A 21,315-nucleotide genomic window follows, 5' to 3' on the forward strand; every position below is an offset into this window, starting at 1 on the left:
GCCCCTGGAGCCATCCTCTCTCCACATCTGGTGGCTGCTTGTGCAGATCTTGAGGATGTATCTACAGCTGCTTTGAGTTTATGATTGCAATGTCTATGTCTTGTCCAGAAGATAACAATTTGCAGCCCTTCTCCCTATATTTTTTCTTTCTTTCTTTCTACTCTTTTCCAATGTTCCCTGAACCTTACAAAGACTATATATGTGTCTTGTTCAGGACTGGCTCTGTCACTTTTAACCCTATGAGTCCTTGCATTCACCACCTGTCACCAAAAGAGCTTTTCTTTTCTTTTTCTTTTTCTGTGCATTGTTGTTGTGTCTGTTTGAGGATTCCGGATGCCCTGGAACTGGAGTTACAGTTGTGAGCTGCCATGTGGGTGCTGGAAATTGTAAGGTTCAGCACACAAAGGTGTTGGAAGCTGAGCAAGGACAATACCACACTATTCAGGAGACTTTACGTATCAGGCAGGTTAGTGGAAGAGTAAAGTAATTTTATTGACTGATGAAAAACTAAAGCCATAAGCAGTTTGGACAGAAAACAATAATCAAGTTCTGCTGGAATTCTCTATTTTCTTTTAACTTTAGGCCAAAAGAACAAAATTGTAGACTTTAAATGAGCTAGTTGCTTTTAGTTTCTTCAACAAAAAAACTCTGCAGTTTAGCAGTTGCACAGCATTAAATATACACATTTCTGCAAAATTCTGGAAGTATTTTGTGCTGACCTCAAAGGCTACCGTAATCACCTACACTGGTCAGACTCGGAGTTCCTTTTCCCTTTTCTGCCGCCCTGTAAAGAAAAGCAGAGCACATTATTGAAGGTACACCACCTCAGGACATTTGGCTTAGGAGCACGCAAAACCAGCTGCTCTCACAGTTACTTTTACAAATGCTACAGAAAGTAATAGTATTTCTATATGGGTCTCTTTAGGCTGAATCAATCAAGATCACAAATATCTCATTTTTGAGAGCTCATTTTGTCTTAAATACTTTAAAAAGTACAAAATCAAACAATAACATAGTTTATTAGCTTCATATAATCAACAAATTTGGCAATTCAATTAATTATAATTTTGTTAATTTAATTCATAATTCACATTCTTTATAGTTTTGCTTCTATTAAACAGTATTAGAATTGTAAAAAATTTATTTTATTTTTTGCATATGGGTGTTTTGCCTGCATATATGCCTGTGTACTACTTTCGTGCCTGGTTCCCATAGAGGACAGAGGAGTGTGTCAGATTTCCTGGAGCTAAAGTTACAGACAGTTGTGAACTGCCATGTGGGTGCTGGAAATTGAACCCAGGTCTTTTTGGAAGAAAAGTCAGTGTTCTTAAGTGCTGAGCCAACTGTTCAGCCCCAGCATTAGAAATTTGATTTTCAGGCTGGGAATAAGGGCAAAACACTCACACATATAAATATTTAACAAAATAAGAATTTGCTAAAAGTATATTTCTAATTCCTATTAGGGGCATGGCAGGCCCAGGCTCATTTGAAACAGCAGCAGGTATCTTAGTTTCTTTCACCCTTTCCACCTTACAGCTTCCCTTTTGGAGTCAAATACACAAGTCTTCTAAGTTAAAAGAACAACAAAAACTCTTTTAAATGTAAGAATACTGAGCTGGGCATGGTGGTGCATGCCTTTAATCCCAGCACTCGGGAGGCAGAGGTAGAAAGATTGCTGTGAATTTGAGGCTAGCCTGATCTACAAAGCGAGTCCAGGACAGCCAAGGCTACACAGAGAAAGTGTGCCTTGAAAAACCAAAAAGAAAAAAAAAAAGTGTATATGTATATGTATGTATGTGTATGTATGTGTGTGTATGTGTGTGTATATATATATATATATATATACATACTGTTATTCATTCCCAATCACCCAGAGGACCATTTAGGGAAAAATATACTTATTTTTGTGGGAAATTAAATGTGTAATAACATATTTAAGGACTTTACTTCTTGTTAGTATCAAAAATATGTTAAAATTCTTATCATGCTTCTCAATGGTGAGAATTACCAATAACACACCTAGGATAAACATCATTGACTATGACACTGCTAATGTGAAAAAGTCAATGAGATTTAAAAAACAAAACAAAAAACAAACCCAAATAACAGACATACAAGAACTGCTTTCAACGTCTCGTTATGATCAGGTTGGCTTTGAACTCGTAGAAAACGCCTGCCTCTGCCTCCCAAGGGCTCGGATTATAGGTGTGTACTACCATGTCAGGCTTGATTAAATAAATTTTATATTGTCGAGCCGGGCATGGTGGCACACGCCTTTAATCCCAGCACCTGGGAGGCAGAGGCAGGCGGATCGCTGTGAGTTCGAGGCCAGCCTGGTCTACAAAGTGAGTCCAGGATGGCCAAGGCTACACAGAAAAACCCTGTCTCGAAAAACAAAAACAAAACAAAACAAACAAACAAAAATAATAATAATAATTTTTATATTGTCTATGCCCCTAGTGGCTTTCAAGCCTTTTTGACCATGATTTCACATGGTTCATTTACACACATATGTGTAGGTAAGTAAAAACACACTTATTAATGGAAAATACTGGTTACTTCCAGTTGTTTCATACAGGAAAAGAAGAGGTGAATTATCTTCTTAAGCCTAGCAGAGTCTAAAATATCAAGATAATAACAAATGCAGATAACAACAATGGGTATGAAAGAATCTCAAATATCTGCTGTATTATTACCTGTCAGGTAAGAAGGGCAGACATCTACAATCTACAGAGGAGATACTTGGCAGGTACAACTATACCCAAGTGAGCAACTGCATCACGCCTGTGGTATATGTCACCTGTGTTTCCAGTTATATGACTAGCGCTGCACACTGTCTACATAGCTCCAATGCATTTCCTGAATCACTTTAGTTACTGTTGTATATACCAATATATAGAGTTGCTTTTTTTCTTCGAGACAGGGTTTCTCTGTGTAGCCCTGGATGTCCTGGACTCACTTTGTAGACCAGGCTGTCCTCAAACTCACAAAGATCTGCCTGTCTCTGTCTCTGTCTCCCAAGTGCTGGGATAACAGGCATGTGCCACCACACCCTGCTCCTAGAATTACTCTTAATTTTTGAAAAAGTACATCATTACCTGGAGTGCTTGCTGCTCCTCCAGAGGATCTGAGTTCAGTTCCTAGCCCAGGTCATGAGGTTTTCAAGTGTTTCTAAGCCTAGCTTGAGGGGATCCAATACTCTCTCTCTCTCTCTGTCATCCAAAGGTACTCCCACACACACACACGCACACAAACATACATGTAAGTAAAATAACTCTCTCTCTCTCTCTTTTTTTTTTTTTTTTTTTACAAAATCACCAACGTATCTGATAATAAATTATGGCTTAAAAGTCGAGCACAGTGGTGCATGCCTGTAATCCCAGCACTCAGGGAGGCAGAGGCAGGCAGATCTCTGTGAGTTTGAGGTCAACCTGGTCTACAAACCTAGTCCAGGACAGCTAAGGATACACAAAAAAACCCTGTCTTGAAGAAAGCACAACGAACAAACAAAAAACAAAAAAAAAGTTATGGTTTAAAAATAAAATAGCATGTTTATTGGTTTTTTGGTTTTTTTTTTTTCTTCGAGACAGGGTTTCTCTGTGTAGCCTTGGCTGTCCTGGACTCGCTTTGTAAACCAGGGTGGCCTCGAACTCACAGCAATCCACCTGCCTCTGCCTCCCGAGTGCTGGTATTAAAGGCATCGCCACCACGCCCAGCGCCCATTTATTCTTATAATGTTATCTACTCCTATTGTAGCTATGAAGCAAACTTTGAAGTTATAAAAACATACCTGGTATTTGGCTAATTCTGCCTGTAATACTTTCACTTTAGATCGCTCTTGTTCCAATGCAGCATGAAGTGAAGACACCTACAACCAAATAATAAGTAAGAAAACTTCTTTTGGCCCTTTGGGAAGTACATTAATTCTAAACATATCCAGTGTGATAAAATTTGACAACTGTCAGTATCAGAAGTGCTCTTCCATGATTCCCATGAGGCACTCTGCAGGTGTGCACTTGAGCAGGAGGACATGCTCACTGTGAACAGCAGAAAGCCACACCCAGGGATGTCTATGCCCACCATGCTAGTGCATAATGCTAACACTTTCTACTGCTCTGTCTGCTTAATGAGCTGTCTTTCTATTTAGCTGGGCAACAACAACTAAGACCTCCCAAGACGTAAGAGAGGCAGCCAGCCTCCCGCATAGCCCTCACCTGGACTGTCAGCTCATTCTTGATACTCTGTGACTCATCGACTTGCAGAAGGATTTCTGCCTTGTCTTTCACTGAAAGGAAAGCAGAATTACTGTCTCAGTCACTCCAGTGCTATGCACTCAGAGCAATAATTTCTTCCTCTTTGCTTAGTGCATGTTCTTCTGGAGCCTGATTGGTCTCACTTCTCACCAGTAAATTTTGGTCACTATTATAACAGCAGTTTTTTAAAAAGTAATTGAAATTTTTCTGTGGTGTTGAAATATTAATTGCATAGATACGATAGTTAATTATTCAATTTACAATAACTAGGGACAGATACATAATAGAAAGCCAGGCATGGTGGCGCACACCCTTAATCCCAGCACTGGGGAGGCAGAGGCAGGCAGATCACTGTGAGTTCAAAGCCAGCCTGGTTTACAAAGTGAGTCCAGGACAGCCAAGGCTACACAGAGAAACCCTGTCTCAAAAAAAAAAAAAAAAAAAAAAAAGAAAAGAAAATAGAAAAATTACACAGAAAAACTAAGCATCTTGAATGTTTATCTATTACATCCTATTACTTTTTATTTTTTTGTTACACTTATATACCGTGTGTGTGTGTGTGTGTGTGTGTGTGTGTGTGTGTGCGTGCGTGCGCGCGCGCGCATTCCACAGTCCACATGTGTCAGCATAATTTGTGGAAGTCAGTTCTTTCGTTCTATCACATAAGCTCCAGGGATCAAACTTGGGTTTATCATGTTTGATAGAGCAGCTCAGCATTATCTTCTCAGGCATCTTTCTACTTTTAGCTCAGGTTGGCCCTTGGACTTCTGATTCTCTTGCCTCAGTCTCCAAAGTGCTGGGATTGCAGACACGAACTATTAGACCTGGCTTCTTGACTAATTTTAAAAGCAAGATTGTATTTTGTTTCCTTTTTTGTTTTTCTAAGACAGGCATCTCACTATGTAGCTTTGGCTGGCGTAGAAGTCAGAGATCCACCTGCCTCTGCTTCCACAGTACTGGGTCAAAGGTATGCACCACCACACCTGTCTCGGTGCAGTACTGAAGTAGAACCTCAACACTCTCATCTGAAGAGTGGCAAATGTGCATAAAGACAGCTGCTCTAAGAGGCCTTTGTTGATGTCATAAGAACTATCCAACTTGTACCACCGGTAATTTTTAAATTTTGTTGTATTGATAAAATACGTCTCGCGCCCACATGCGCGCACACATCATCCATATACATAAAATAGTTTAACACCAACAATGTCATCAAAAAACCAAAAACCTAAAAGTATGTGTGTCACTTACTTTCTCCTTCCTGAAGCATTTTCAGCAACTGTCCATTTCTTGCTTTTACTTCTTTATACTTTGCCTAACAGTCAAAGAAAAGAGATTTTAACTTTTTAAAAGTCAATGATAAATTACAGCCTACTTTCAGTTTATTGGGCTGTGCATTTTATGCTTGCTTAAAAATGCAAATCATTTATGAAATAAACAGAATGGAGGAAGGTACAAACAGAACTCTTAATTAACCCTATAAAAACGTGGGGGTGAGCCGGGCGTAGTGGCGCACGCCTTTAATCCCAGCACTCGGGAGGCAGAGGCAGGCGGATCGCTGTGAGTTCGAGGCCAGCCTGGTCTACAAAGTGAGTCCAGGATGGCCAAGGCTACACAGAGAGACCCTGTCTCGAAAAACCAAAAAAAAAAAAAAAAAAAAAAAAAAAAAACACGTGGGGGTGCAGTAAGATGACTTAGAGGACCCGAGCTTGATCCCTGGAGCCTACACAGAGTCAGGAGGACAATACGACTCCACAGTGTGCTCACGCGCATGTGCACATACGCACAAATTAAATTTTAAAAATTTCAAAGCAGAGAAGGGTAAAAGTGAAGTCAGGCAAATATTAAGTTTTCCTGAAGGGCCTTTTTCTTTCCTCCCCAAATAAAAACTAATTTTGACAAAGGTCAAGAGAAAACAGCTCCCAGGTCTTTACCAGTTCTGCCCTGCACGTTTTACCAGCACTCTATCGTCTGTTCTACAATGGCTACTGTCAAATACAGAACTCGTGGCTCTGTTGGCCTTTTCCAGTTCCTTTTTCCAAATGGATTCTCCTAAGCCTAGTGAGAATGTACATTCCTCCATTCATTGAATAAGAGAACTCTGCTCCCACACAGACCATTTGGGTTTTTGATATCTCCCTCAATAGTCTTCATTAAACATTTCTTTTAGTACTCTAAAATATTTCAAGCCCTAATAAACAATAAATACTTAGTGAAAACAATATATTGAGTGTTATAAAAAGATAAAAGCCTAAACATATCAGTGTAAAAACCTTTCATCTTTCTTTCTCTCATCATGTACCATGTATGTGCAGAATATGCCAGTTTTGTTTTTATTTCTATAGTGTTGGTGTTTCACCTAGGGCCTCATCAAACAAAAAACAAGCAGCTAGCTGGGTGTGGTAGCACACACCTTTAATCCTAGCACTTAGGAGGCAGAGGCAGGTGGATTACTGTGAGTTCGAGGCTGGCCTGGTCTACAAAACAAGTCCAGGACAGCCAGGGCTACACAGAGAAACCCTGTCTTGAAAAACCAAAATCAAAACAAAACAAAACAAAAAACCAGGCAGCTACCACAGAGCGGATGGCAGAAAGCACACAGCAGCCCTAGACCCTCGCACAGGATGGCTCTCAGTAAGTGATCAGTGCCTAACATTAGTCAGGAGACAGATGATGCTTGAGGAACAGGAGTGTCTTTGTCACAGTCTAAAGGGGAGTAGCAAGAGAATGCTCCCTAAATTTGTGGCTAAAGACATTGTAAGGGCTGGAGAGCTGGCTCACGGTCAAGCGCACTTGCTGCTCTTTGAGGAAGACCCAAGTTTGGTTCTAAGCACGAACATTACATTAGGTGGCTCACAACAACTTGTAACTCCAGCTCCAGGGGATCTGATAAGGGATCTTCTGGGTTCTACAGACCTCTGAACATACATGTGCATACAAACAAGCACATACACACACAAAATTAAATTAATCTTTAAAAAGAAACAATTGTATACACAGTATTAGCAAGGATATGGAGAAATTAGAATCCTTGTGCATTTTTGGTAGAAACATAATATAACAGTTGCTTTGGAAAAGCTTGGCAGTCACATAAAGAGTAAAACAGAACTATTGCATAAACAGCAATTCTATTGCTAGTTATTCAAAATGCTTGAAGAACTCAAAGCAGGAATCTTGACAGCTGCACCAGTGCACCAAGTGTAGTGTGTACACTTAAGAGTGTGGACGGCCAGATGTGGTAGTGCACTTGGGAGGCAGAGGCAGGCGGATCGCTGCAAGTTTGAGGCCAGCCTGGTCTATAAAGTGAGTCCAGGACAGCCAAGGTTACACAGAGGAAACTGTCTCGAAAAACCAAAACCAAAACCAAAACCAAAACCAAAACCAAAAAGTATGGGACAAGGGATGGAGTTCTGATAAATCTGCAACACGGAGAAACACTATGTAAAAAAGAAATAAGCCAGAAAGAAAAGGACAAAAACTGTATAATTCTCCAAAATGAGGGATCAAGACAGGCAATTCACAGATATGAACTGTTGTTAGGGGCAGGGTGGGAACAGTGAGCTGTTTGGTGGCTACAGTTGCTGTATGAGAGAACAGCAGTCACATCATACAATAGTGAAAAGGTACTTAACTCTGCTGGTGTTAGTCTTAGGCAGAGGCAGGTAGATCTCTGTGGGTTTGAGGTCAGCCTGGTCTATGCAGTGAGAGCCTGTCTCAAAACCAAAAAACCCTAACTAAATAAACAATGCTATTGAATCACATGCTTAAAATAGTTAATATATCTAAATACATATAGTACATAATATATGTTAAGATAAATATTTTATAACAAAATGTATACCAGAAAACCTGAATAGCAGAATGACTATTTCTAGTAACCGAATAATAAACATATATAAAAGACCCCAGAAAATGTAAATCCGTAATTCTTGTCTTTTATACAAACAGTGGATATACACACACCTCCCACTGGGTGATCACAGCTTTGAGCTTCTGAATTTCAGCATCTTTCCTTTCAAGTTCTAACTTTAGTCTTTCAATTCTTCCATCCTTTAGACCCACTTCCTGAAAAAAGAAAAATACTGCTTTTTGACCAAGATTGCTCCATCTATCATTATTTACAATAGTCCTTTGTGAAAAGATTAAGAAGATTTCCAGACCTTATTTCTTAGGCAACTGTGACCTTCACTCAATTATATGATCCTAGTTACATAATAGTAACACCAAGTGAGATTGTTTTTGTGATAGGGTTTCTCTGTGTAGCCCTGGCTGTCATAGAACTCACACTATAGACCAGGTTGGTCTTGAATTCGGAGATCTGCCTGAGTTCCAGGACAGCCAGAGATACACAGAGAAACTCTGTCTTGAAAAACCAAGCACAAACAAACAAAACCAAACAAACTAACAAGAACAAAAATCAAATATGTAGAATTAGCCATGTCTATCAGCTTCAAGTTTAAAGTTGTCCACCCCCCCCCACCTCCCACAGCCTTGGTGATCCCTGGTTGTCGTAGACCAGGCTGGCCTTGAACTCAGAGATCCACCTGCCTCTACTTCCTGAGTGCTAGGATTAAAGGCATGTGCTACCCATCTGGCACTATAGTGTTTTTTTCAAATGGTTATACCAATTTGCACTCTACTTAGGATGCCATGCTATCCTGTATCCTTACAATTAATCGTTATCTAGCCCTATGCAGATAACTCTTCATCTCCCTTCAATTTTTCCTAGACACTTCAATAAAACCATTATTACTAAATAAATATTTATTCTGCTAAAAAATTTCAAAAATTCTTTCCTCTCTATAAACTAAATCACAAGCTAGGCTTTAAGTATTATACAACCCTTTCCAATCTACCTCATTAGACGCACACAGCATTTTCTTTTAATTAAACTGCCTTCTATTTCACCATGTCTCCAGTTTTACTCAAGACATTCTAGTTTCTTCTTCCTCATCTTTACATGTTCAGATTCTCTGTCTGGTTAGCTTCCAAATGAAATGTTAGTTTCTCTCCAGAAGCCCATCTTTTTTTTTTTTTTTTCTTCTGGATCAAGCATTCTTCATTTGGCAGTTTATGAAATTGTATCAGCTTTTTTATACTTTATTAATTTATTCATATTATATCTCAATGGTTATCCCATCCCTTGTATCCTCCCATTCTTCCCTCCCTCCCATTTTCCCCTTATTCCCCTCCCCTATGACTGTTCCTGAGGGGGATTTCCTCCCCCTGTATATGCTCATAGGGTATCATGTCTCTTCTTGGTAGTCTGCTATCCTTCCTCTGAGTGCCAGGGGACATGGTCAAACATGCGATACCAGAGTTCGTGTGAAAGTCACATCCCACTCTCCACTCAACTGTGAAAAATGTCCTGTCCATTGGGTAGATCTGGGTAGGGGTTTGAAGTTTACTCCATGTATTGTCCTTGGCTGGTGCCCTAGTTTGAGCAGGACCTCTGGGCCCAGATCCACCCGTCATAATGACCTACTTGTAGGTTTCTAGGACCCTCTGGGTCCTTCTATTTCCCCATTCTCCTTTGATTCTCTCACCTAGAGTCCGTATAGGAAGTCTTCCCTCTGTCCCACTTTCCTGGTAAGCGAAGTCTTTCATGGGACATGCCCCTTGGGCTAGTGTCCAGATATAAGTGAGTATATACCATTTGACTCCTTCTGCTTCTGAGTTAACTCACTCACAGAAGCCCATCTTAATGTCCATTCTTGTTACATTTTTTTGCACTCACAACTCTATCTATACAAAACAATATCTATTAAATGCATACTATGTACAATATACTGTTAAGCATTTTAAATTGTAATTTCAAACTCCCATAATAATCATGTAAAAAGGAAATGATTATGTTCCAGTGAAGTACAGCAGCTGAGCTGTAACACTAATATTTTTGTTATATTTGTTTGATTTCAATATCTATTCTCTTTCCATTACATTACACTGTCGGTCAGGCTTTATATAGCACTAATGCCACTTAATCATCTAATTATACTTACATAGGCAACTTAGTTTTACCGAGAGAGCAGGGCACCTGAGTATTTACTATTCTGTGCCTGAGCGACAGGGGCTACCCTCTCTCCAGTACCAGTTCTTTCGTGTTTTGTTTTGTTTTGTTTTTTGAGTAGCAATTGGCTGTCCAGGACTCGCTTGGTAGACCAGGCTGGCCTTGAACTCATATAGATCTGCCTGCCTCTGCCTCCTGAGTGCTGGGATTACAGGCATTTGTCACCGTGCCTGGCCCCAGTACCAATCCTTAACTATGTACACAGTGCAGCATGTGCTTCATATTCATTACTGAATTAGCTGTACCCGTAACATACCCACTATTCTTTGCAGAATAATGACTAAAATAGTACCCTAAATTAGAATTGAAATATGCAGATTACTTTCTTTAAAGTGAAAAAGAAAACATTGTGATTTTAAGAGAATTTTATTTTACATGCCTGGTTGTGCTCTGGAGCAGGACAATTATCTGTTCCATTATATTCTGTAAGTTGTTCTCTCCTTTTTTCTCTAATAAGAATCTTATGAACGTCATCTTCCAGTTTATTGAAGAATCCCCCATCGTGTGAAGAAGAATTTGATTCCTGTCGAAGTGAATCATGAGTTACTATAATTTGACACAAATATATCCACACTCATTAAACCTCGTGAGAGGGATGAAGAATGAAATGGGGGCTAGGAGACAACCCACCACCCCCCTGTCCGCAGAAGAGAAGCAGAAGAGGACTTACTTGCAAGTGCCCTTTTCTTACTTCTTTGTATTTTGGAGATTGATATGGTTAAACCTTTTAGAAGCAGGTTCTCACTACAGAGCCCAGACTGGTGTGGAACTCATGATCCTCCTGCCTCAGCTTCTCACATGTTGAAACTATGGCTCTGTACCAAAATGCCCAGGCACTACTTGTTTGTTATACGTACACCATACAGTCTACGTTAGCACGGACAAAGCCAGGTTTGACACACCCTCAGGGTTGTACAGCTGCCGCCACAAACAGCTCTGTTCTCCTCACCCTGCATTCACTCCCTTCTCTAATACTTTCCTCAGCCCTAGGCAACACTAGTTTTATATGTCTATAAACTTACCTATGTGGACACTTCATATAAACAGAATAATTGTTTTCTGTTTCAAAATTGTTTGATCTATCAATGTTTACAAAACTCGTCCATGTAATGGCATGGAGCAGTACTTCATTCTTACTGCCAAGCACTATCCCATTTTACATCGTGTTTTTCTTGTCACTGGTGGATGGACATCTCTCTTTTTCTGTTATGAATACTGCTGCAATAAACATCTATCTACAAGATGTTTATGGACATGTTTCCAATTCTGCTGAGTGTATACCTAGGAGTAAGGTTACTGGGCGGTGTGCAAAGTCTATGTTTAACCTTCTGAGATCTTCCAGCTAGTGCCCCAAGCAGCTCACTATTTTATAATCCTATTGGCAACATGAGACAGTTCTAGCTTCTGTATGCTTACCTATATGTAATTATGTTTTTTATTGCAGATACCCTCATGGATGTGAACAGCTAGGTTTGAGTTTCACTTCCCCTATGGCTAATGGAGCAGGCCTGCTTTCATCTGTTTACTGGACACTATATATAATCTTTTTTGAGAAAGGTTTACTTAAAACCCTTGCTCATTTTTAACTGAGTTACTGGCCTGCTTACTTCCGAGTTGTAAGGATTTGTCTTCTGGTTAGAGAGATGGTCCCATGGTTAAGAGTGTGTACTGCTCTTGTAGAGGGCTTGAGTTCAGTTCCTAGCACCTACTTTGGGTAACTCACAACAGCCTGTAACTCCAGCTCCAGGGGATCTGACCACACCTCCTGGCCTCTGCACTCATGTGCACATATCTGTCCTCTAGACATGTCCCTCAGACAAACATGATATTTATAATAAATAAAAATCTGAAAGGAAATAATTTATGTATTCTAAAAAGCTGAGCATAGTAACAAATGCCTATTATCCCAGAAAAATCTGTCTTGCCAAAGACATCAGATTTCCTGAACATCTCTGTTCCCTCCCATTTTCAAGTCTGTGAATAAAATGGTTTGATATCACCTGCCCCTCCTCCCCCCAGTACAGTAATAAAGGTGAAGAGACTGGACATTGACCTTTGGTACCCACACACACATGAACATATACATATACAAAAAAGTGTCTATTTTAAACAAGCATCTCACCAAATATTATTTGTAAATATTTTCCCTCATTATAAGGTTGCCTTAGCTAATTTTTCATGATGTCTTCTATAACACAAAAGTTTTAATTTTTGTTTAAGCTAGGGATTGAACTCAGGACTGTATGTATGCTAAATGAGCATTTCACTTCCTGTTTTCTTCTAAGAGTTTCGGAGTTCCAGCTCTTCTATTTAGCAAGCCTTTCAACTTTATCTGCCTTTGTGGTGTTGGGGCTCAAATCTAGGCATGGCCTCTCTGGTATGGTGGGTGGACACTTGATTACGGAGCTACAACTTGGGGTTGACATTCCAACTCCTTTGTCCAAACAATCCCCCAGCCCCTCAAGTAGCTGGACCACAGGTGCATGCTCCTCTGCTTGGTTTTAGGTTTTACATATACTTCTATGATCCACTTTGAGTTAGTTTTTGTGTATAGTGTGCAGAAGGCATCCGAATGTATTCCTCTGCAGAGAGATAGCTAACATTTACTCATGGAGAAGGCTGTTTTCCCATACTGAACTATCTTGGTACTCATACTCAAAAATCAAGCAAAAACAAGTATCAAGGTTTATTTCTGGACTATCAATTCAATCAACTTTTATTTCTACTCTTCAGGGCTCTCAATTATCAGTATCAAACTAACTTGATTACTATGGCTTTATTTTGCATTATTTTGTGCTGCATTTAAAAGTCATCTTGACATAAACTGTGCATACAAATAAAAAAACAATATACTACAGTGATGTGATTTTAATGTCAACTATCAAATCACTCTAGCTTGGAGACTTTATACTCTCTGATGAAGTAGGGCTTTCCGTCTTTTGTTATCAAGCATGGAGACTAAAGGAAACACTGCCCTGAGTTTATCAAGCTCAGCTGTATTTGTAGACAGTCACACACAGCTCAATAGCTGCTCAGTGCTTTACCTTCACATCATCTAGGAAAGTGAAATACGTGAGTGAGCACTTACTTGGTTATCACTGCAAATGAGATTGTCAAATGCCTGTAGAGAACTTCATGTTCTACAGGGCGCTGAGAGGCTGCATTAGCTAAGTCTCATAGACACCAGGGGAGGCGGACAGAGCAGGTATCCCACTAAGCAATCAAATTGTGGTGGCCAGGAGCCACCACCAAGTGGCAAGTGGCACAAACATAATTCCAAGTACTGCTTCGTGAAACCACAATCTGGTAAGATCTCATTTTAAGTATAAAATATTTTAAGTATACAACAGTGCTGAGCGTCCATGAAAGGAACAGCATGCTGATGACAATAACCAGCACCCACATTTCCACTATTCAGTGACACTGTTTGACAGAATGTTTGAGACAGATCTCACTAATTCACTATGCAGCTCTGGCTGGCCTTGAATTTACAGAGACCCACACCTTTATGCTGGGATCAAGGGCATGCACACCGTGCCTACCTTCATCTGATTGCTGTTCCTCTTACCAGTATTCCTAACCCCAAAACAATCTTAGCCCCTCAATATTTCTGAATGAAACACACATACACACACATTTGGCAAAAGAGTTGAGAAGAGTGTGTTCAAAGATACCAGAATTTTGACAAGCACATGAAAACATACTATTAGCCATCAGGAAAATGCAACTGACATTCAATGAGATAGAGTACATCCCCAGTAGGAGACAATGTTAGGTGCTGGCAAGGATGTATAGAAACTAGAATTTCTCACACACCCCAGGTGAGACTAGTAAATGCCATATCCATGCTCTAAACCAATTTGTCAGGCTCTTAAACAGTTAAACATTTCAACCAGGTCTCCTGTTGCAGCAAGCCTATAATCCTAGCTAGTTGGGAGGCTGAGGCAGGAGGATCATCAGTTCAAGGCTCGCCTAGATACACAGAGTTCAAAGCTAGCCTAGATAACTTAGTGAGATCATGTTTGAAAGAGTTAAAAGGTCTTTGGATGGAACTCAGTAGTTAAAATGCTTGCCTAGCTGCTCAAGGCCATGGGTTCAATCCCCAGAACATTACAAACAGGTAAACATTTTCAATCCCTACCTCTGAAAAGAAAAAAAAATTACTATACAATCTAGTAATTTCAGTCCTAGATAACCACCTGGGGAATAAAAACATGGAACCACACAAACATCAAAAGTTTGTAGTAACTGAATACAAAACAACTCGACAATAGAATAAATTCAGCAATAAAGCTGAATGAACTATTATTTGTTTGTTTGAGATAGGACCTCACTTTGTAGTACAGGCTGGCCTGGAGCTATGTAGACCAGGATGGTCTTGCCCTCTCAGTGTTGGTAGACAGTGGGCAGCTATGTCTAGCTGGATAAACTACTGACACATGCTACAATGTAGATTAACCTGACAACACTATCCCAGGTGAAAACAATCCCAGGTGGAAAAAAAAAAGGACCACACTGAGTATGATCATAGGCTACCAGAAAGTGCAAATATGCAGAAATCAAAAACAGAACGGTCATTGCCAGGGACTCAAGAGGGGAGTAAAAGGGAACTCTGGAGATTATAGACAATTCTAAATCTAGATTGTGATTTGGTCCTAACTCCTTAAATATACTACAAATGGGGCTGAGAGGTTAGGTTTGATTTGATTTGATTCCCAGTCTGTTTTTCTTCACGACTTAGTTATATACATCCTATGGTAAATTTGATGCAGACTATTTAACAATAAAGTTGTTATTTTATTTATTTATTTTTTTATTTAAAGAGCCACCCCTCCTAAAATTGTTGTTTTAAATTGTATTTTGTTTGCTGAAGGGGATGGAGGTCAGAGAAGAACTTGTTCTCTGCAAGAGTTAGTACTCTTTTCTGTCATGTGAATCCCAGGGATTGAACCTGAGTCAGCAGACTTGGCAGCAAGTACTTTCCCACTGAGTCACATTACCAGTCAGTAAAGCTGCTTGCAAAAGAGCCACCCCAACCTCATTTCTCTTCAAGACTAGAGCATGCTCTACCTGTACCTGTGCCGTTTGAACTCTCCCACACTCATCTTCTTGCTTCCGCAAAGTAGCCATGACCACGAATTTACTGTTTATCACCTCCATCTTTTGTTGTTGTTGTTATTAGGTAAAGAACTAAAATCATAACTTCATTGTTTGTTTTATTTAACCCATATACTTCCTTGGCTTAGGTATTTTGCAATAGGGACCCCATGGCATAATATGACTAAGACCTGCACATTACAGCTGGTGATCTCTCAAGTCTCTCTAATCTAGAACACACCCCTTTCCACAACCTACTTTTTCTTCTCACATGATCTTGTTGGAGGGACCAAGTGAGTTGTCAGAAAAAACCTCCATTCCCTTGCTTTGCTAGGCACCAGCCCTGGGCCTATTCACAGCAGGCAATGCTAGACCACCAGTAACATCTCCAGCTGCCCAACTGCTTCCTTGAAGCCTCGTCTCTGTTACACATCTAAGCCTGGAACCTCGTGTGGCAGAGATGCCCCTCCTAAGGTGTGACTTACATTTACGCTAAGCACTGGGTTTTTTGGCACATTTTAAAGTTTTGTTTATCCCTAAATTGTATCATCATTACTTCAAAAACCTTTTCTAAAGATAAGCACCTGGATTTGTTCCAGTCTTTTCTTGGGTAAGATGTAAAGGGTAGGACTGGTAATCACACAGATATCAATATCTATGGTCACATATGTAAGTTTCTCTAGAGCAGGCTGTGATGGCCTGCAAATCTGATCTTGTATTTGTATATGTCTTGTGCACATGTATGCAGAGACCAGAACCAGACATGAAACATCCTTTTTTCCTCAATCACTTCCCTCCTATTCCTTAAGGCAGGGTCTCGTTCCTAACCTGGAGCTTGTATCATCTCAACTGGGCTGTAAGCCAAGAGGCTCTAGCAATCCTTCTGTTTCTGCCCTCTCAGAGCTGGGACTGCAGGTATATGCAGGATGTTCAGCTTTTTACACCTCAGCTTTGACCTTTACAGCTACATTGTAGCACTCTGCACCAACAAGCCATCCCTCCAGCCTAACATTTCTTAGTGCCCCCTTCCCCAATTACTAAGGGTTCCATGTAGGCTCTTATGGGACAGACATCCAGCTTCACAACGTAAAGACCTCTCAGTACACCACAGCACACACGCTTCGCAGCAGCCCACCTCCACACGCTTCTCTCCCTTCCGCACTACTCAGGTCTTTGTAGCAGGTGATGTTAGTCAGTCGCTGTCACTGTCGGGGTCTCAAGAATCAGGTTCAGCCTTGGCAGCATGCACCTTTATGTGCTGAGACATCTTGTCAGCCTTTTGGGGGGTTGATTTTTTTATATTCTGGATTTTTGGTTGTTTTGATTCTTTGTCACAGGGTCTTTCTATGTAGCTTAGGCATCACAATCTACTGCCTTTGCCTCTCAAGTCTGAGATTTGTAAATATGTATCACCACATCTAGAAGGACAAGCATTTACATTTTTTTCCGTGTGCCACATGTAGGGTGGCCTGTGCACCGTGACTCATGCAGAGGCCAGAAGACAACGTTGAGAGTCAGTTCTCGTCTTCCACCATGTGGGTCCACAAATGTGGGCAGCACCTAAGGAACAGCATCGCCTGCACTTGTTCCCTGGGCTCCACACACAGCTATGCACACACATACACACATGCATGAACACCTATGCAGTACACTTGTGAACACACACCTGTGGACACAATGCCTTCCTCCACACAAAAAAAATGAACATATACACATATAAAAATTAAAACACAGATTTGAAGATTAAGTCACTTCTTTGAATTTTAAGCTTGAAAATACATACAGATTAGAATAGTAATACCAAATGAAACTAGTTTATGCAATTAACCACGTTTATTCTAATGTATTTCTATCCTTACAACACCAGAAACATAATGAGGTTAGTCAAGGAAAACCTTTAAGTGGCCATGTCTCTAGAAAAAGACTTACTGATAATCATTAAAGTACTATTCTTCAGTGTTTTCTAGACTACAGGACAATCACAGTAAAACTTACCTCAGTCTTTTTACTATTATGATCTGTAAATGAAAAAAAGAAAAGTTTTAAGAATTAATAAATACCAATATTTTAACATGTAAAACACAAAGTAGCAGAAAGACTATTAAGACTATAAGGGTTAGTTTTCTTTCTTTCTTTCTTTCTCTCTCTCTCTCTCTTTTTTTTTTTTTTGAAATAGGGTTTCTCTGTGTAGCCTTGGCTGTCCTAGACTCACTTTGTGGACCAGGGTGGCCTTGAACTCAGTGATCTACCTACCTCTGCCTCCTGAGTGTGCCACCATGCCCGGCTCTAGAAACAGTTTTCTAAGATTCACACCTGACTGCTTTTAGGCTTAGGGTGCTGAAGTCCAGCACAGAGCTGCTGGTTTAGTTCAGTTCAGGGACTACATCTTATGGCTATTATTAAGTTTTCAGCATACGAGTTTTATATATGACTCAGTTAACCTGGCTTTATGTGTTTTTCAGAAGTTAGAAAATTGAAGAGACTATTAACTGAAAATGTCCAGATGACTGTCTTTGTTGAAATAAATGAAAAATATGATAGCAACCTATGTCCTTAGAAGTTACCGACTGTATTATTTTTAAGATACACAAAGTGATTTGGCTGCACTGTAATAAAATCTTTAACCTACGGGATTATAGGCATGCACTATCACACCTTCAACTATCATATTTAATTTCTCAAAAAGTAAAAATGTCAAGTTTTACTTTTAGTTAGTTTTAGAAAAGGGACAAATTCAGAAGTCAAATTATCCCTATTTGCAGATGATATGATAGTGTATATAAGTGACCCCCAAAATTCCACCAGAGAACTCCTACAGCTGATAAACACCTTCAGCAAATTGGCAGGATACAAAATAAACTCAAAAAAGTCAGTAGCTTCCCTGTATACAAATGACAAACAGGCAGAGGAAGAAATTGGGAAAACTACTCCCTTCACGATAGCCACAAACAATATAAAGTATCTAGGAGTAACTCTAACCAAGCAAGTGAAGGACTTATTCGAAAAAAAAACTTCAAACCTCTGAAGAAAGAGACTGAAGATGACATCAGAAGATGGAGGGTTTTACCTTGTTCGTGGATTGGGAGAATCAACATAGTAAAAATGGCCATCTTACCAAAACCAATTTACAGATTCAACACAATCCCTATCAAAATACCTACAAAATATTTTGAAGATATTGAAAGATCAATTCTCAAATTCATATGGAGAAATAAAAAATCCAGAATAGCAAAAACAATTCTATACAATAAAAGATCCTCCGGAGGAATCTCCATACCTGATCTCAAGCTGTACTACAGAGCAACAGTAATTAAAACAGCATGGTACTGGCAAAGCAATAGGCTGGTGGATCAATGGAATCGAATTGAAGACCCAGAGATGAATCCACACACATTTGCTCACTTGATTTTTGACAAAGAAGCCAAATCTATTCAATGGAAAAATGATAGCATCTTCAACAAATGGTGCTGGTCTAACTGGATGTCTACACGTAGAAAAATGCAATTAGACCCTTATTTGTCACCACACACAAAACTCAAGTCCAAGTGGATTAAAGACCTCAACTTAAAACCAGAGACATTAATTCAGTTAGAGGAAAAAGTGGGGAAGAGCCTGGGACACATAGGCACAGGAAACAACTTCCTGAACAGTACACCAACAGCCCAGGCCTTAATGTCAACAATTAATAAATGGGACCTCATGAGGCTGAGAAGCTCCTGTAAGGCAGGAGACACTGTCAGTAGAACAAAGCGACAGCCTACAGACCGGGAAAAGATCTTCACCAACACTTCATCTGACAAAGGTTTAATATCCAAAATATATAAAGAACTCAAGAAATTAAACACCACAAAACCGTAACTTGGTAATTTCTTACTAAGTTTTACAGAGTCCTACTGAACTGACTTAGTTTTAAGCCCTCAAATAGCTTTTTCTAAACAACTTTCTGTTTAAAATTTTTGTCACTGCAAAATTCATGTTGAAACGCAACTATCACTGGAAAAACATTAAGCAATGGAACCTTGATTCTAGCCTCTGCCCTCCTCGGAAACAAATTAACAACCCACCATGAACAATCCAAACTCTGGAAACACTGCACTTAACACACACACACACATCCACGCATGCGCGAGCGCGCAAGAGAGAGAGAGAGAGAGACAGAGACAGAGAGAGAGAGAGAGACAGAGACAGAGAGAGAGAGAGAGAGAGAGAATATGTGTGTCTGTGTGTGTGTGTGTGTGTGTGTGTGTGTGTGTGTCTGGAAAGATGGTAGGTGAATGTCTGTGAGACCAAGAGTTTGGGTGCAAAATGATTAAGATTAAAAAAAAAAAAGTGCCTAGATCTGGGTCGGGGTTTGATGTTTACTGCACGTATATTCCTTGGCTGGTGTCATAGTTTGAGCAGGACCCCTGGGCCCAGATCCACCGTCATAATGTTCTTGTAGGTTTCTAGGACCCTCTGGATCCTTCTATTTCCCCATTCTCCCATACTTCTTTCACCTAAGAGTACCAACAGGATGTCCTCCTCTCTGACCCACTTTCCTGATAAGTGAAGACTTTCATGGGACATGCCTCTTGGGCTAGTGTCCAGATATAAGTGAGTATAAACCATTTGACTCTTTCTGCTTCTGGGTTAACTCACTCACGATCATTTCTAGTTCAATCCATTTGTCCACAAATTTCGGAAATTCCTTGTTTTTAATAGCTGAGCAGTATTCCATAGTGTAAATGTACCACAATTTCTTTATCCATTCTTCTACTGAGGGACACGTAGGCTGTTTCCATGTTCTGGATATTATGAATAAGGCCACTATGAACATGGTTGAGCATATGTCCCTGTTATGTGCTAGCCAATGGTCAGGACATTCTCCACCGTTGAGCGGAGAGTGGGGACTGACTTTCACACAAACCCTGGTGCCCCCTATTTGACCACGTCCCCTGGATGGGGAGGCCTGGCGGCACTCAGAGGAAGGATAGCAGGCTACTAGGAAGAGACTTGATACCCTATGAGCATATACAGGGGGAGAAGATCCCCCTCAGTCACAGTCATTGGGTAGGGGGGTAGGGGCAAAGCAGGAGGGAGGGAGGATACAAAGGATGGGATAACTATTGAGATGTAAAATGAATGAATTAATAAAAAAAATTTTTTTTAAAGTGCCAAGAGAGAAGCAAAAGAGCTATAGAAAATAGAAATGAGGTCAAGTATATATTTTTTTCCCAAAGAAAGCCTGCTGGGGCACCCAACCATACAGTACACACTGCGATGGCTCCTGTCAGGACAGCACCAGGAAGGATGCCTGGTACAGTAGGAGCCTCAAGAGGAACATGTGCATTGCAAGAACCCAAAAGGAGGCTAAAGCCAACTGTCAAGGAAGAAATGATACCACAGCAGACCTCAAACTAGCTCTAGGATGGGTACAGGGATCTGAAACTGAGACATGGCTATAGTGCACAATTTCTCTTTCCTTGCTAGTGCCCAGAGGAGCAGGTCGTCTGACCAATAGTCAGGACTATGGGACTGGGATTCAGTCTCCTTAATCCACCAGCTGAGGGGTGCAGCTCTGCAGCAGATGCATCTACAGAGAGGTCAGGAGGTCTGACCACTCCCTTTTTAAGGCTCACATAGACTAACATAAAGCAATGGGGATGGTCACATACACTCCAGCAGTGGCACAAACACAAGGAAGACACTCAAAACCCACTACAGATGAGTCCTCTTGGAAACCACCACAAACTGACAGCTCCTCAGTACCAGAGAACAAGGATGACCAGGTTTCTGATTTGCCAAAAATATCTCAGAGCCCCACTTTAAAAATCAGCAACCAAGCTGGGCAGAGATGGCGCACACCTTTAATTCCAGCACTCGGGAGGCAGAGGTAGGTGGATCACTGTGAGTTCGAGG

General features: G+C 40.4%; 1 protein-coding gene across 5 annotated transcripts in view; it reads right to left on the reverse strand.

Annotated features, from left to right (window-relative positions):
• Nucleotides 1-467: 467 nt before the first annotated feature.
• Nucleotides 468-21,315, reverse strand: part of Gkap1 (G kinase anchoring protein 1) — a 38,640-nt gene continuing 17,792 nt past the window's right edge. For 4 of the 5 annotated variants that reach the window (XM_051172591.1, XM_051172573.1, XM_051172596.1 and 1 more), the window contains 7 exons: nucleotides 17,413-17,435; nucleotides 10,700-10,843; nucleotides 8,214-8,315; nucleotides 5,502-5,565; nucleotides 4,215-4,285; nucleotides 3,791-3,868; nucleotides 468-784 (listed from right to left, as the gene is read on the reverse strand). In XM_051172591.1, coding sequence (XP_051028548.1) covers nucleotides 737-784; nucleotides 3,791-3,868; nucleotides 4,215-4,285; nucleotides 5,502-5,565; nucleotides 8,214-8,315; nucleotides 10,700-10,843; nucleotides 17,413-17,435 — 530 coding nt within the window. In that variant the 3' untranslated portion in view covers nucleotides 468-736. The remainder of the gene's footprint in view (nucleotides 785-3,790; nucleotides 3,869-4,214; nucleotides 4,286-5,501; nucleotides 5,566-8,213; nucleotides 8,316-10,699; nucleotides 10,844-17,412; nucleotides 17,436-21,315) is intronic. The other variant, XM_051172603.1, reaches the window with a different exon arrangement.

Source organism: Acomys russatus, chromosome 3, assembly GCF_903995435.1.
Source record: "Acomys russatus chromosome 3, mAcoRus1.1, whole genome shotgun sequence".
Lineage (NCBI taxonomy): Eukaryota > Metazoa > Chordata > Mammalia > Rodentia > Muridae > Acomys > Acomys russatus.